The sequence below is a fragment of the Toxotes jaculatrix genome, chromosome 4 (assembly GCF_017976425.1).
Source record: "Toxotes jaculatrix isolate fToxJac2 chromosome 4, fToxJac2.pri, whole genome shotgun sequence".
In the NCBI taxonomy this organism is placed as follows: domain Eukaryota; kingdom Metazoa; phylum Chordata; class Actinopteri; family Toxotidae; genus Toxotes; species Toxotes jaculatrix.
In genome coordinates this window covers 7833818-7850024 of record NC_054397.1, presented here as the reverse complement: position 1 = coordinate 7850024, position 16207 = coordinate 7833818, and the positions used below count along the sequence as shown (strand labels likewise).

Here is a 16207-nt window from a genome sequence, read left to right as displayed (position 1 = left end):
TGAAAAACACCCCATATGTTCACATTTTCAGCATGTTGCACAGGGTATCTGCTTTATGTGTAATGCTTGCAAGTTATAAAAGCATCATCAGTATCTTTATTAATGTCACAAGATTTTACCACTTACTGCATTTACTTAAATTGTCATAAACCATAATCTGAACCCCAGCAGACAAATTTTAGTCAGATTATTAAGACCATCTCATTATCTTCATGAATATGACTGGTGAATGTGACTGGTTGTTAACGAATGTCATTCAGTCGCCAGCAATCAGGACTTAAATGCTCTGCTTGAACTCAAAGCCACTATGTGTGGGATTTTTTATGTGATGATAACACCTGGGTGTCTAGAAGTGTGCTTTGTTATACCTGTAACCACACACTGGTGCCATAGTGCACTGACACCCTGGATTACACTTGTACATCACTGCAGCAAGTTGAGAACTCAGCAAAAACAGGATTTTCAGTTGCTGTCAGGTGTAATAATAAATAAATCTGTAATAATCAAATATATGCCACCTGCTCAGCATCATTTGGTCACCAGCTTGTGACCAAAGCTGAGCTTCTAGCAGAGGTGGCGGTAGGGATAAAAAAAAAAAAAAACAGAGCTAAAAGAGCTTGAATTTTAGAATATATTTTTCAATGATATCCTGTCCAACCCTACACACTTCACTTCACTATTATAGCTTCAGACATTAATAATGAATGATCACAAAATAAATGAAAAACATTTATTCGAAGTGAACAAATCACTATCCAAGAAACTGTGTGCATCAAAGTTAAAATGCCATCATTTCACAGACTTTTTCAACATAATTCCTCAACCACTTGACCTCCTTTCATTGTTGCCTCTTAAAACCCTGTCCATACAGGCACCATTTGTCTTCATATCCCTGCGTTCCCCTGGGCGTCACTGGCCAGCTGAAAAGTACTTTATCACAGGCCACAGCGGTGCTAGCCTTGCAGAGTGAGGGGTGTGCACAGGGGTGAAAGTAAACAAAAATATGGCCAGGGGCCTTTTTGATGAAGATATATAACATTACAGCACCGAGTTTCTTTTCTTCACAATGTTGCCTCAGGGGGTACAAAGACTAGAGTGTCCTGGGGCAAAAACAAGATAACCTGGCAAAGGCCTGTTGAAGCACGGATTCAAATTGCAATTCAAATTAATGTGAGGTATAAATGTAAATCCAGAGTCTGGCTTGTGATTACTCAGACAGTCTTATGACCTAAAGCCAATACACAATATGCTTAGCCAGGAGATGGTTAGCTTAGCTTAGCATAAAGACTGGATAGTGTTAGCACCAAAATCCATATACAAAATCCTTACAAAAACAGTAAATACGACAATTTATCATTTTACAGGGGTCAGACTATCTTGACAATGCAAATAAACATAATTACCAAAGTGCTGAACCCCTTTAAGCTGTCTCCAAGGTGCTCTAACAGCTCATTTCATCTCTGTTAGTGGTTTCCTTGCCAGGGGACACTGTTCACCTCTGCAGTTCCTGTGTAGCTGTCTCCCATTGACCTCAAACAAATTTCCAGTGAGCTCCATACCAACACAGCTCGCTCAGTGGATGGAAAAATACAGGACAGTGTTGTAATTGATCAAGACCACACACCAGAGAAAGCAGTGTGTGTGGGTTAAGGGCAGAGGTCAATGAAAATATTATCTAATATCCACATGTAACAGTCTCTCGCTTGCATGGCTTGCACTACACCAGAGTCAATTTTTTTGACACATACATTGGACTATCCCTGTGGGCTGTTGCCATGGTGATTCTAACACCTGTGCCCTGAGTGTATGGTGTTAGCAATCAGCTGCCAGAGTTCCAGAGTGAGAGCTCATCTGAAGAATGGCAACCACTCCAGCTATGTCAAACCTTTGATAATGTGCCACAGCCCTGTACGGACCCACATTACATAGGCACTCCTCATCTACTTTCAGTGTGTCTTTTCATTTGTTGCCATGTTAAGAGGTGATCCGTTTGCCTCAAAGACAAGACAAAAGGGGAATATTAAGGCCGTGAAATACAGTTTGGGATTATTTATGAGAATGTTATGGATACTGCATCCTGTTTCATTTCTAATTCATGCTGTTTGAATGTAGGACATGCAGCAGTGTCATGTGAAGTGTCTTATTTATTATTAATGGATGTATAATTGAGTTCACAGAATGATATATATATATTTTCAGTGTTAAATACTACTCTTTTGTATTTTTAGGTGTCAGAGTTCTCACTCCTCCGCCACTTCTGTTTCTGTCTCTGGCAGCCTGCACCTTTTCTTTTTACTGTGGAGATTGTTAGTGTTCGTCAGTAGCCATTTAGCTTTTCTGGACCACCAGTTCTAATACCCACCCTACACACACACACACACACACACACACACACACACACACACACACACACACACACACACACACACACACACACACACACACACACACACACACACACACACACACACACACACACAAAAAGACACACTTTCCCCCACTGTGTCAGCCCCCAATCTCCCCTAGAGGATCCATCTGCCCATAATCTTCAGCCATGCTGTACTTCCCCTCTTACTCTTGTTTCAAGTGTGTGTGTGTCTGTTCGTGCACATATGTTTGCCAACGTGTGGGTGCACTTGCATGTGGTGGGGGGTGGGATAATGAACAGATCTTTTCCTCCTTTGTCTTCCTACATGTCCACCTACAAGCAACAAAGGGATAATCTGAGTGTGTGTGTGTGTGTAGGCAGAACTCACTGTAGTTTAAAAGTAACTCCTTTCCATTTCTAGTGGGGTGGGTGGGTGGTGGGTGTAAAAGAAAATGTGCTGGGAGCTGCAGAGAAAATGACGATCACAGTGTGAGACAGAATAGAAAAAGCAAGACAAATTGCCCTGTGGCACAAACGCTAACTGTTCTTCTTTACTCATATGATTCTGCATTGACTCTGCAGTATTCTGGATGTCAGGGTGTTTTGACCTCGTACTGTTGTTATGCTCTGTGTCTCTGTACTGTTCACTCAAACACATACGGAGTCCCACAGTTACAACTTTATGGTGCCAACCGCACCACACAGACTGGTTTTAATTGGCCTTTTTCAGTGATCTGCCTGCACAGAGTGGAGCAATTATTTTACATCCAAAAATACTGCAGTTACTCGCACGTACAGCTGAAACGTGAACAGTGAAATGACTGTAAGCAAGTAGGATCCTGTAAAACAATGCAGAAACATGTGAATCCCTGGAACTGGTAAGGACACTGGTGAACAAAACTCCAAACTCCTTCATTCATTCCTAAAAAAAAAAAAAACTGGTAACGGTCACTGCATTTGCTTACAGATAAATGAAGGGGTTTTGAGAAGCTGTTACATCTGGTATTCAATAACCGAACACACCCTTGAGCAGTGGTAAAAGCTAATTCATTTTCTCAAGTACCTTACATAAGTACAATTTTGAGGTACTTGAATATATTAAATTTCTTCAAGATGCTCATATTGTACTTACACTTTACATTTTACTCTACATTTCTTTCACTGCCACTTCTGAATATTTAAAGCTGTAAATGAGTATTATACTCTTCTAAATAATCTATTTGACCTCCCCTTCCTCTTTACCCTTCTTCCTCCAGATTACCTGCCTGCAGGACTTCTTTGGTGATGATGATGTGTTTATAGCATGCGGCCCAGAGAAGTACCGCTATGCCCAGGACGACTTTGTGTTGGATCACAGTGGTAAGGCTTCCACAGCCTTTATGACTGGTAGGCCTGACTAAGACTAACTAAACATCCGTCTCCTTTTGTGTGTGTGTCTGTGTGTGTATGTATATTATGGGTTAGCCTCAGTGTCCTTCCCTCACAATTCTTCTCTCACAAGTGCTTGCAACACTCTTTTCCTTCCGGAAGTTGACTGCAGGAAATGGGACCTCTGTGTGTGTGCAAATCAAGACCCATTTGCTGTATGGTTCTCCCACCAGTTTAATCCAGATTATTATCATTTTGATAGTGGAAAGTAAGTTTTTGTTTTTTGATTTCAGTACAATTTGGCAGTTAGTCCAGCATCAACAAAAAAAAAACACTGGCGCTACAAATTTTTCACACACACAGCGTCGCTGTCAGTTAAGGAAAAGTGGTTGCATTTTCATCTGTGAGTGAAGTTTCATTCTTGTGTGCTTCCATTCCTGCCATTGTGTTCTGGACTGTATGAGCTGTATATACACGAGGATATTAGCACACCTTCTGTTGAGTGCCTCCCCTTTATTCTCCTCAAAAACCCAGTGGAGATGCAGGATATGACCTCTTTAAACAGATCTATTCACTGTCACATCTACACAGTATTTCAGCCTGGACTGGACAACCTCACGGGAAGGAAGGAGTTTATTTTAGTAACAGTCCACAGTATTGACATCCTGTTTCATTTTTGTTGTTTTGTCAGCTTAGCTAACAACAGGGAGACATATCCTTACACTGAGTTAACTCCTGCTGAGGATGAGTGATGGTAGATGGGTCGTATTCAGAGGTAGTTTGGAGCCTTTGTCCCACTTACACTCTTCTGCTCCACTTTTAAGAATTAGGTCTTTGAAAGAACAAAAAAAGGCACACACTGCTCTCTGCTGAAGGTACAGAGGCTGCTCCTTTGCAAAATAGGTCCAGTATACACCCTACTGTCGAAACATGGAAAGAATAAAAATGTAGAAAGTGTCTTCATAATAGATCATGCAAAAAAAGGCACCAAAATTTCAGTGTGAAAAGAAGAAACCAGTGTGATCAGAAGAGGTACATAAAGAAACAGAACTGAGCACATACTCCTCCTCACCTGGGCCATCAATAATATGTTAAGGTTATTAGTTTTTGTACTGTTTCTCATATCATCAGAGAAGATAACGGGGACTCAGGCTAAACCATGTTTTAAATGAACCAGGACTGTAGCTTAATACATTTTTTGGTACCAGCCAACATGTGTCTGTAGAACCAAGTATCAAAAACTGTCAACTGCTGAAGGTTGGTCAGAACGCCTGGTCAGATTTGGGGTCTTGTTTAGTATACTTTAATCAGATGTTTTTTTATCAGTCGTATGTTTTGACATTTAAATCTGCCCTGTAGAATTTTTTAGTAAACAATTAAGTTATTCTTTGCTCCATAGTGCTACTAGAGGTCAAAAACTTGACAGGGTACCTTTAACCGTGAGAAGTTTGGCTTTGTAATATTTTTAAAAAGGGTATATAAAAGTATGGAATAAAGAATAAAATATCACTTTGTTATTAAAAAAGAAAACCCAGATATTGACATGGTACATTGTATATAAAAATTTGAAGTGATGCCCAACCCTATACATTTAGGGATGGGTATTGTTAGTTATATAGTCTCAAAATGTTGATTTAGTTCAGCCCCAGCTGGAACATGTTATCAGGGAATCTATTTCTCTGTGCTTTTTAATCTATTTTGACTAAATCATGTTTTCCATTTTTGTTTTTTGCCTCTCTGTCTCCATAATATGTATGACCAACATTCATGAAATTTACCCACATAAATAACATTACCAGGGCCATGTCCCCGGTACAGCAGCTTGTTTGGAATAATAGTGCCACATTAACTCTGTTTTTGAGAGGAAAGAACAGGTTTGTGGATAGAGGAAGGTTAATATATACGATCGTGACCCTGAGTGTGTTGTCTCTACAGAATGCAGAGTGCTGAAGTCATCCTACAGCCGCTCTGCTACTCCGAACCGGACAGCTAAGAGCCCTGGACCTTCACGACGCAGCAAGTCCCCTGGTGCAGGTAAAACACATGACTGGGCAGACACATACTGGAGGAATAGTCTTTAATAGCTCTGCTGAATTAAGAGATATTTCTGTATATTGTAGATAAAAGAACAAATACTTATGAACAGATAATCAGAAAGGTCGAGTCTTGCAAATTGATTACATTATATGTGTGAAAATATGTTTCACACATATTAAAAAAGAATTCCATTTATCTAATGCCAAAGTAACACAGTAAGTAGTTTTGTGGCTGACAGGCTGAGTAATAGTCTTCTTAGTTGGCAGCCTCATCCTAAACCCTCAACAGCAGTGATGAGTGACTAAGCAATTTGTGTGCTGCATTGACAGTCAGCGACATTATGCTGAGTAATTAGTGTTGTACAAGCCATTACACCAACTTTGAAGGAGAGGTATTTGAGAGACTGCCAGTTTGAAGTTTGAACTGCCAGAAGTCATGGAAGTTCAACTAATTTCAAAGTATGTTGTAATATAAGTTTTATTTTATTTATTTATTTATTTTTTTTAACTACAGCAAGGCGAACGGTCCACTACTCCACCAGTCAGTCTCCAATCAAATCCCCAGGTGAGGTTGGTGATGGTGTCACACAGTTTGTCGTGTCAAACACCAGCCATATCAATTGACTCTGGTAATTAGGGTAAAGTAATTGAGTAAAATGAGCTTCTCACAGTTTTAGGCTTCTCTTCTTCTCTTGTAAATAAATGCTGCCTTTCTGGTATCAAATGAGCATGACAGACAAACCGAGGCTCTTTTTACTAGTTTGTTCTTGCCCACACCACTGATGGCTACATCTTCTGGTTGTATCTTCTGAGCTATACATTTCTTTTTCATGTTATTTAAACTGGAGACTTTCCCTTTTTGACCTTCTTTCTCCCCCTTGCTTTGAATAAAGCCCCTGTCACACTGGACGAAAAAGTCAGATGTTAAATCTGGCTTTTGTCTTCAGTGGGGAAGGCTACAATTTGCGTTCTTTCTTGGATCAAATGACTCTGAAGTAGTCAAGAGTATTTATCGGCTCCAGCTCGGTAGTGATGGAAACACGAGTCCCAGGTGGACATGCTAATTTTAGCCCCCTCTTTCAGTGTGATGCTATAATGTATGTTGATGTTCCGGACACTCGTGCATAAATAGCTAGGAACATGTAATGTTTTTTGCAGGTTATGGGAGCAACAGGCAACAGTGATTTCTGCTCTTTACTAACCCTGTTTTCTGGTACGTTTGTGATGTCACACAGCAGGAAAAAAAAACAAAAAGGAAAACTTGTCTACTGGCAGTGGTAAAGGAATCAATCAGTTACCTTTTTTTTTTTTTTAGTGGGTTTACCTGCGTAAAAAAAAAAAAAGAAAAAAACCTCAAATACGCCCTGATTTTGATGTGAAAAGGGTATAAGCCATGGAGCTGCTATGAACTGTACGTATCTATCTAATCTGAGAGCCAGCTGCTTCAGAATCCACTGATTTAAAGCCATGAGCTGATTAGACTCACTCTTCAGCTGTGCTAATTAAATCCTGCTCTCACCGAACAGTTACAGCACATGCCTCTTTATCTGCAGCAGCCGAGGTGCACAAAGTGAAACTATACTTTGAAAACATTAAAGGGTAGAGTGTAATTTCATGTCATGTGTTTTCTCCAATATTGATGTAGAAGTGCCTTTAAGAAGGAAAGCTGAATACCCAGAAGACAATTATGTGAGAATCTGTGACTTTACGGTGAAGCAAAACAAAAACGTACAACTCTGAAAGAACAGTGCAAAGGCACAGCCTGTAGGCAGTGTGAAATGATTTTCCTCAGCTCAGCTGGGTTTATGCATATGAAGACACTCTGAGTTAAAGTTTGACGCATTATGTCTCTGTGCCAGAAACCAGGAGAGAGGGAGGCAGAAACGGTCTGTTCTTGAGAGAATGAATCACTCAGACAATAGAAGCTCTCATCCCTGCTGTGTGCCTGTGAGCCTTGTTTTAAACACTAAATACGTCTTGTGCAGTATGTAGCCTACACAGGGAGTGCACTGAAGTCTTAACGTCATGCATTATATCAACATGTGCTCAACAACTGACCAGAAACAGCAGCACGAGTGTAGACCCTTTAAGGTGTCAGTGTTACTATTACATTCTTTGCTTGTAGGTGGCGACTCCATCATCTCTACATCAGGGGGTCTAAACTGTTGCTGCTAAAATAGATTACTGAAAATGGCCAAACAGCTCCTCCCTATGGAGATTTTTTTTTAACCTGCTAAATGTGATTGTGTGAGTTTGTAAGTGACTTACAGCAAGTTACATGAGGTGCCTTATGGCTAGCAAAAAGGCTACCCAGTGTAAGACATTTTTTCTCAATATAAAGTTGTCTGTCCTGAGCCCATGGATGAACTTAAATGTAGAAATACCATGGATTACCTGGTTGCGTAAAGACTGGCACCTTTGAACAAGCTGCCTCACTGGCAAAGAAAAAGAAAAAAAAACAGTCAAAATCAGAGTGACTCTCTCCCGTGCTCTTACAAATCTCATACTTCTGTTTTTCTTTATATAGTAAATGGTGTCTCAGGTAGCCAGATCTCAACTCCGAAGTCCACTAAGTCCTCCACTCCATCTCCCACCAGCCCCCGAACCAACCCCAGTTTTAAGGTAAGACAGTATATCACACGCATGTTACATACATACACGTACATGACACCCACAATGGACAGCTATGCTTGAACACATTATCTACCGTGTACAGCTTCTACAGTTTATTCTGTGGCATTCACAGTTTGATTGGTTTCCAGGCAACCAGTAGATACTGGATATAGAAGGAAGCTACTGGTCCCAGCCAAGAAATAGTAAAACACTGAACTGTCATTTTTACGCATTTTTTTGTGCAGATTGAACAAACAAGATATGATGTGTTAATTAGCGAGCTTTAAACAACAGTGGTATCAATCTTCTCATCTAAGGAAAGGAAAGGAATCAATCAGTTACCTTTTTTTTTTTTAGTGGGTTTACCTGCGTTAAAAAAAAACCCTCCAATACGCCCTGATTTTGATGTAAAAAGCGTATAAGCCATGGAGCTGCTATGAACTGTACCTATCTATCTAATCTGAGAGCCAGCTGCTTCAGAATCCACTGATTTAAAGCCATGAGCTGATTAGACTCACTCTTCAGCTGTGCCAATTAAATCCTGCTCTCACCAAACTTTCTTTGTCAGAGAGGGAATGAGCAAATTTCCCAAAATGTCAAACTCTTCCTTTAAGGTGGTACGTCAAAGCAAGGGGATAACTCAAGATCGTATGGACCTCCTTAATACAAAATGATGAAACAAATCTATGTCAAGTCTTCAGGTCACTGACTGACAGGCATGTAGCCAGTGTTACAGCACTATGATGTATTTTTGGTAGAGTCTGAACTACTAATCTGATTTGTTGATGGATCCTTCTGAAAGATGCGTGTTAGTCCCAAACTACAGTGTTTCTAACTGCTCCAGCCAGCTGGCAGAGCTCCTCCAGAGAGCCACTGTTCCTCTCTAAGCCTAGTCAAAGACTTATCCATCCACATTAATTTGGCAGGATATTAGATTTTTATGATTTACTGACAGCTTTAGAATTCACTGGTAAAAAGGGTGAGTAGAGCAGCATTTTTTAGAAACTAAATGAGAAAGCACAAGGTTGTTAATGACTTAGTTTCTCTCTCTCATTCACTTTCACTAAAATCAGTCACATGGAGGTGGTTAGGTAGACTAAAGCCACATAAGGAAGTTATTTATCGGAGGAAAAAGCTTTTCTATGTACCCAGTTGTAAAAGAGACATCGTATCTGTCCCACCTTCTACTTTGGTCCAGAGGACTACCCTTTTAGCCTAAATAATAGATCCTTACTGTAAGGTAATGTACATTATGGCGCAGTGAGGTACAGAACTGCTACTGTGCATAATTTAAAAGACCACTTGTGTGATTTTAATGCTTGTGGTATTTATGGCTGACATTTCAGAAATATAGCCATAAGATATCAAAATTGCCACTGCTGTGCTCCGCAGAAATTACCCTCTTAACAAATGCATCATTCATTTAGAGCTATAACTGCTTTATGTGCAGTGATGATAAGTGGATATGGGGGAGATCTCTCTCAGCAGCTCTGACATCTTGTCCACTTTGAAGGGCAAGCTTATTTTAGACTTAGCTCACTATTTGAATAATATTTTAATATGCAGACTATGCTGTTTTTTTTTTTGTGAGCCATGTGCCTTCTAAAATATCCCACCATACCATGTATTCGCAGGTTGTATTTCTAATTTAAAAATAAAAGAATATTGCATATTTTCATATCACAACTCTTCAGTAGTTTGAAGCTTTTTATTGATATGAGTAGGCAATAACAGTTTGCTAAATTATATGAGTATAATGTTCATTTGCTAATCTCCTTTTTAGCCATCTGAAGCATTTTAATGAGAGAAAAAAAAAATCAGTAGTCAAATCCACTAAGAAAAATGACCAATAATAGACCAGCCTCGTTTTATCCATGCATGTACAGCATGTTTTGTGGGTACGTTTAAAGCCTAAGGTTGCCATGGTGATTTGTCCGCTTGTTTTGTTTTAGGCCGGGCCCTCATTTCTATTTTTGTGTCTTTTTTGCATCCTGCAGATACCTCCGTCACATCATATCTCCTCCTCAAATGTAAATGGGTCATTGAACAACCACCAAGAGCAAAGCAATCGACTGAGTCCAGAGGGTACATCCTTTCCTTTCTTTTCCTTTCCTCTCCTCTTCTCTCCTCAAGTTTTCTGGCTGATGAATTTACCTGATTTGCCAACTAAGACAACACTATTGCGTGGACTCCCTCGCCATCTAGCATGTAGCAATAACACTGAGTAAGATTGAAACGATCCTCATCATCTTGTCCCCTTGCAGCAGATTTGCTTAGCGGTAAAGAGTTTGCCACGTGTTCAGGACAAGTGTGAAATATTCCACTGCTGTGTGAGCAAATACTGACCTAAATGATTTCAGGGCTCTGTGTGTCTGTGTGTGGGTGGGTGCCAGTGAGTGTGTTATTTTGTTGCACAGCTTGTGGTCCCTTAATTCAGTCTGAGAACTGGTTGAGCTTCTGCCAAAGCTCCCTTGTTTTTATTGAACAGCAGGGCTTATCCGTTGCCTGTTCTAACCTTCATCTCTCCTCAGCAGTTAATGGCAACCGCTACCTGCCTGCCTCCACCATTTTGGAAAAATATGAAGTTGGGAAGGTCATTGGAGATGGCAACTTCGCTGTGGTGAAGGAGTGTATGGAGAGGTAGGTGAAACACATTCAATCAGAATGGAAATGTTTAATGCACAGTTGGCAGCTGTCTGCAGTGATAGCACAGCAGTGTGCCTTGTTGCACTGCTTAATGAGACAAGCATCACGTGCGGTAACTGCTCCATCAGGGTGTTTAAGGCCTGATGACAGGCATTGTGGTGACAGAAATATCCCATGGATTAAACCCAGCGGTGAATTCACTTCATTAGCCTTTTAATCTCTGAGTCAACGCACTTCCCAGGCAGACAGGGGAGATGATGATGAGAGGAGGCCCTGTCAAGTGTGTGTGCCCTCATAATCTGATGCACCTTACTGGAAATTTCTTTAAGATACCCTGTGAGGCCCAGTAAACGTGTCAAATGCGTTTCCCTCCTCATAAAACATTTACAAAGCCAATTTTCTGAGTGTGGCCAAAACAATCTAAGCTCAAAAGTCTATTCAATAGCTTTCTGTGCTTTCAGTTGCACCTTATTGCCTTGAATTAAGACAATGAGACGTAGTTGAAAGCTACCTGTACTGTTTCCAAAGGTCAAGAATGAACATCCACAATGATGTTTTGACCATTTTGAAATCTCCATTGTTTATGTACAGCTATATATGCATCCGTTAGCATCAGCTGGCAGGCCTCCTCTTCCCTGTCCTTTGCTGGTGCATTGCTACATTTCTTAATCAATGGAAAAGTGAGAAACTGTTGGTGAGAATGTGCAGTGCATCACTTGCATGCTCATACAAGTACAGGTGCATCCTCATGTGCATGTTAGTAAAATATGGGATATAAACACAACTCATCAAAACTCCATAGCTTTTGGCCTTCAGTGTTGCTCATACTGCAAAAACGATGGAGTCAAAAGCTCTACAGAGTACCTTTGTGTTATAGCTCTTATTTATATTTTGTAAGAAGAAACTAACAAATAACTTAAAAAACAAACAGTTGAAAATCAGATTTTTGCTAACCTCCACTGACTTAAATTCTCGCTTTGCTGCTGTGATGTAGAAATGTATCCAGGCTGTGTGGTATCGCTTTTGGCCGTGGTAATCAGTGTAACAGAGCACACTTCTGACCCAGCAGTAATACAGCAGGGTGTTGTCTGAGGTGGAACAAACTTGAAACTTTGAACCACAGATGCTAGTGAAACACTGCTCTCCAGCCTGGTGTTACATTACTCTTCAAGAACGTGTTCTCAGATTCCTGTTGAGCCTGCCTGTATCTGCACTTCATCTCTGTTCATTGTGTAAACTTGGCTCGTACATGCAACATACTTTTCCAGTAGTTAGTGGCAGTGCTCCTGCACACTGTATCTGAGGCTCATCAGGCGTGATTTGAAATGCAGACAGTGTTGTATCATCTGTGCTGTTTTTATTGTTATTCCTAATTGCACTGTTTCTGTTCAGGTCCACAGGAAAAGAGTTTGCTCTGAAGATAATCGACAAGGCCAAGTGCAGTGGAAAGGTTCTTTTTCCTTCTTTCTGTGCCGTGCCTTCAGACCTGTACACACACACACACACACACAGATATAAGGAAGCGGTCATATGTTACTGTTCCACTGTGCATTATTAACACCCACATACAGCACAGTATCGCCTGTGTGTCTCTGATCCTCTTATCCCTCACGGTTAGATTAGGTTGGTAGTGTTTTATTTATCACCTAATTCAAATTATCTTCACACTTTCACGGGCACACAATGACACACTCTGAATCACACACCCTCGACACCAATTCAAATTCAGTCAACAATGCAGCTTCTTTTTATGAGCGTAATGGCTCAGCGTAAATCCTGTGTACACTAACATTCACTCACTTGGATTATTTGCGTGGGTGTGCGTTTCCAGGAGCACCTCATTGAGAATGAGGTGGCAGTGCTGCGAAAGGTGAAACACCCCAACATCATTATGTTGATCGAGGAGGTGGACACTCCCTCTGAACTGTACCTGGTTATGGAGCTTGTCAAGGTACAGTAAAGGCTAACTCTGTGTCAGTATCGGTGCACATTCTTCATTTCTGTGCGTGCTTTGATATATAATCTGAGTTTTTATTATTGGTGCAGGGAGGAGATTTATTTGATGCCATCACCTCCTCGGCCAAATACACAGAGAGAGACGCCAGCATCATGGTCTACAACCTCGCTGGAGCTCTGAAGTACCTGCACAGCATGAACATCGTCCACAGAGATATTAAACCAGAGAACCTGCTGGTATACTTTTACACACATTACATTTTTTTCCCTACAAATCCAGCTGCTCAGTGGGCTTCAACTAAGCACATGCTCTATTTTAGGTGTTTGAGTACCCAGACGGCACCAAGTCATTGAAGCTTGGGGACTTTGGCCTGGCCACAGTAGTGGAGGGACCCCTGTATACTGTATGTGGCACTCCAACATATGTGGCTCCTGAAATCATAGCAGAGTCTGGGTAAGCTGGATGTTTTTGCAGAATGTGAGGCTTTCACTACCTTTCAGTACCATGTGTGGGTTTGCAGTACCACTGTGTTGTAATCAGCTGTATGGAGATTAAAAGGCAAATGGTATTTTGTTGTGTAACACAGGCCATGTATCTGTGTCAGCATAAATGTTTGTAGTGCTACATTCTCTTCTGCATCACTATAGAAGATTGAAAACTTTGTCTTGCCCAAATGTCAGGATCCTTCACTGACATTTTCTGTCTCCCTGCCTGTCTTCTCTTTTCACAGTTACGGTCTGAAGGTGGATATCTGGGCTGCAGGTGTAATCACCTACATCCTTCTGTGTGGCTTTCCTCCATTTAGAAGGTACTCAGTTCATCCATGGCAAGCATTATCTGCTGCTGATAAGCAAATATGGTACCTTTCAGTTTTAAGCAGTAAATACAATGCTGAGTAAAGGTATCTGCTTTGGATGATATTAAGAAGAAGATATTAAGAAGACTTGCCATGTGTGCTGAATAGTACACTATGAATTTTTGTGTGTCTTTCCATGTAGTGAGAGCAACTTGCAAGAGGACCTGTTCGACCAGATCCTTTTGGGGCGACTGGACTTTCCCAGTCCTTATTGGGACAACATCACCGACTCAGCCAAGGTTGGGACACTCACACACGTACCACATTTGTTTATGTCACTGTAGATGATATTATACTTAGTCCCATTAATTTCTTTGGAGGGTTATCCTAACCATAACTTTTATCTAACACAGATGAGGACAGAAACCATTTTACCTTGAACTGAATGCAGTGGGTGTAAAAAGTCTGGAATAGATCTAAACTGTTACGTAGTTTAAACACACACACACATACACAGACACACACACACACCATGTGAACCCACTCCATTAATAACCACTGTCTGCTGAAGGACAGAAACCCCTCCAGCCCTCTAAATTAATGCTATGTATTGAGGTGACAGCCCACACTCAGCATGCAATAGCAAACTGCTAATTAAACCCACTGCTATTACAGTGGCCTGTCACTGTAGACAAGTGCACAGTTATAGACACCACAGCATGGAGCGACTTGCAGCTATGAAGCTGTGCAGGTGTAAATTTAAGAGAGAATAATTATCCGGGGACTGCGTGACTTTGCAGGCACACGTGTGAAAGCATGTACATCAACTCTGTAGTCAATGACTTGCAATACCCGCAGTGAAAAGAGCGCTAGGTGTTAGCACATAGTGTGGCAGGGGTGTGCAATATGGTCGAAATCATGATCACAACATTAAAAACAAATACTGATGTATACAGAAATATACCAAGTTTATGTGAAATCACACATAATAAAATATATAATATAGTAAAGGAGTTACTGCTTGTTCGCGAGTGGGGAAAGGACGGAGCGAGAGATTGACAGGCGGATCGGTGCAGCTTCCACAGTAATGCGGTCGATGTACCGGTTCATCGTGGTGAAGAAGGAGCTGAGCCAAAAGGCGAAGCTCTCGATTTACCGGTCGATCTACGTTCCTACTCTCACCTATGGACATGTGCTTTGGGTCACGACCAAAAGGACAAGATCTCGGATACAAGCGGCCGAAATGAGTTTCCTCCGCCGGGTGGCTGGGCGCTCCCTTAGAGATAGGTTGAGGAGCTCGGTCACCCGGGAGGAGCTTGGAGTACAGCCGCTGCTCCTCCACATCGAGAGGAGCCAGTTGAGGTGGCTCGGGCATCTATTTAGGATGCCCCCCTGGACGCCTCCCTGGCGAGGTGTTCCGGGCGTGTCCCACCAGGAGGAGGCCCCGGGGAAGACCTAGGACACGCTGGAGGGACTATGTCTCTTGGCTGGCCTGGGAACGCCTCGGGGTTCCCCCGGAAGAGCTGGAAGAAGTGTCCAGGGAGAGGGAAGTCTGGGCGTCCCTGCTTAGACTGCTGTCCCCGCGACCCGGCCCCGGATAAGCGGATGAAGATGACGTGACATGACAGTAAAGGAGTTACTCATCGTGACAAACCCACAGAGAATTATCACTTGTCTCCACAGTTTCCCCTGCCCTACATTTTTCAACTCATTGTTTTGGTTTTGTAAATTTTATAAAGCGATAGCACAATATGATCATTTATTTACAAGACAATACCCCTAAAATAATAATGTTAAGGGCCCAGTATTACCTGATTGTGTGTGTTGTCAAGATGAGGGACGCCGCTGATGTAGAATTAAAGGAAACCGTCATGTGTTTTGTCTCAGGAGCTGATTGGAAAGATGCTGCAGGTCAACGCTGAGGCTCGATACACAGCACAAGATGTCCTTTCCCACCCATGGGTCACGGTAAACACTGTTTGTGTATATTTGTATGTACACTACCATGCAACAGTTTTAGGCACTTTGGATGTTTAGATTCTTATCTGTGGAGGCGTTTGATGGGTCCCAGATTTATTCTGCATCAAGGCAATGACCCTAAGCGTACATCAATCAGGACAGACAGTTTAATGTGAATGCAGAAGCCTTATTTAATAAAGACTTTGGCATTGACTCAGTCAGATAAAGAGATGTATAGGGATGGGGTCCTATGAATAGCAGCCGCTCTGAGATCCCCCAAGGGAGCCTTAGACACAGCCTTGACACTGGTGGAAGATGATTCATAGGAAAGCATGCACACAGAACCCAAGTGAAATCACTGGATAGTAGTGGAGAGGTGGAGCCTCAGCGTGATGGTGAGACAAGGCTGGCTGACCGTCCTGTTTGAGCTTGCGCTAAAAGCTTTGTAGCTTCATAGAGTCATA

The 16207-nt window shown here is 41.6% G+C and overlaps 1 protein-coding gene across 2 annotated transcripts in view; it reads left to right on the top strand.

Annotated features, from left to right (window-relative positions):
• Positions 1 to 16207, top strand: part of dclk2a (doublecortin-like kinase 2a) — a 40840-nt gene that overhangs the window by 18670 nt on the left and 5963 nt on the right. For both annotated transcript variants that reach the window (XM_041035971.1, XM_041035972.1), the window contains exons 3-15: positions 3625 to 3754; positions 5672 to 5770; positions 6287 to 6337; positions 8300 to 8394; positions 10383 to 10470; positions 10920 to 11025; positions 12424 to 12481; positions 12863 to 12982; positions 13078 to 13224; positions 13308 to 13441; positions 13719 to 13796; positions 13987 to 14083; positions 15672 to 15752. In XM_041035971.1, coding sequence (XP_040891905.1) covers positions 3625 to 3754; positions 5672 to 5770; positions 6287 to 6337; positions 8300 to 8394; positions 10383 to 10470; positions 10920 to 11025; positions 12424 to 12481; positions 12863 to 12982; positions 13078 to 13224; positions 13308 to 13441; positions 13719 to 13796; positions 13987 to 14083; positions 15672 to 15752 — 1284 coding nt within the window. The remainder of the gene's footprint in view (positions 1 to 3624; positions 3755 to 5671; positions 5771 to 6286; positions 6338 to 8299; positions 8395 to 10382; positions 10471 to 10919; positions 11026 to 12423; positions 12482 to 12862; positions 12983 to 13077; positions 13225 to 13307; positions 13442 to 13718; positions 13797 to 13986; positions 14084 to 15671; positions 15753 to 16207) is intronic.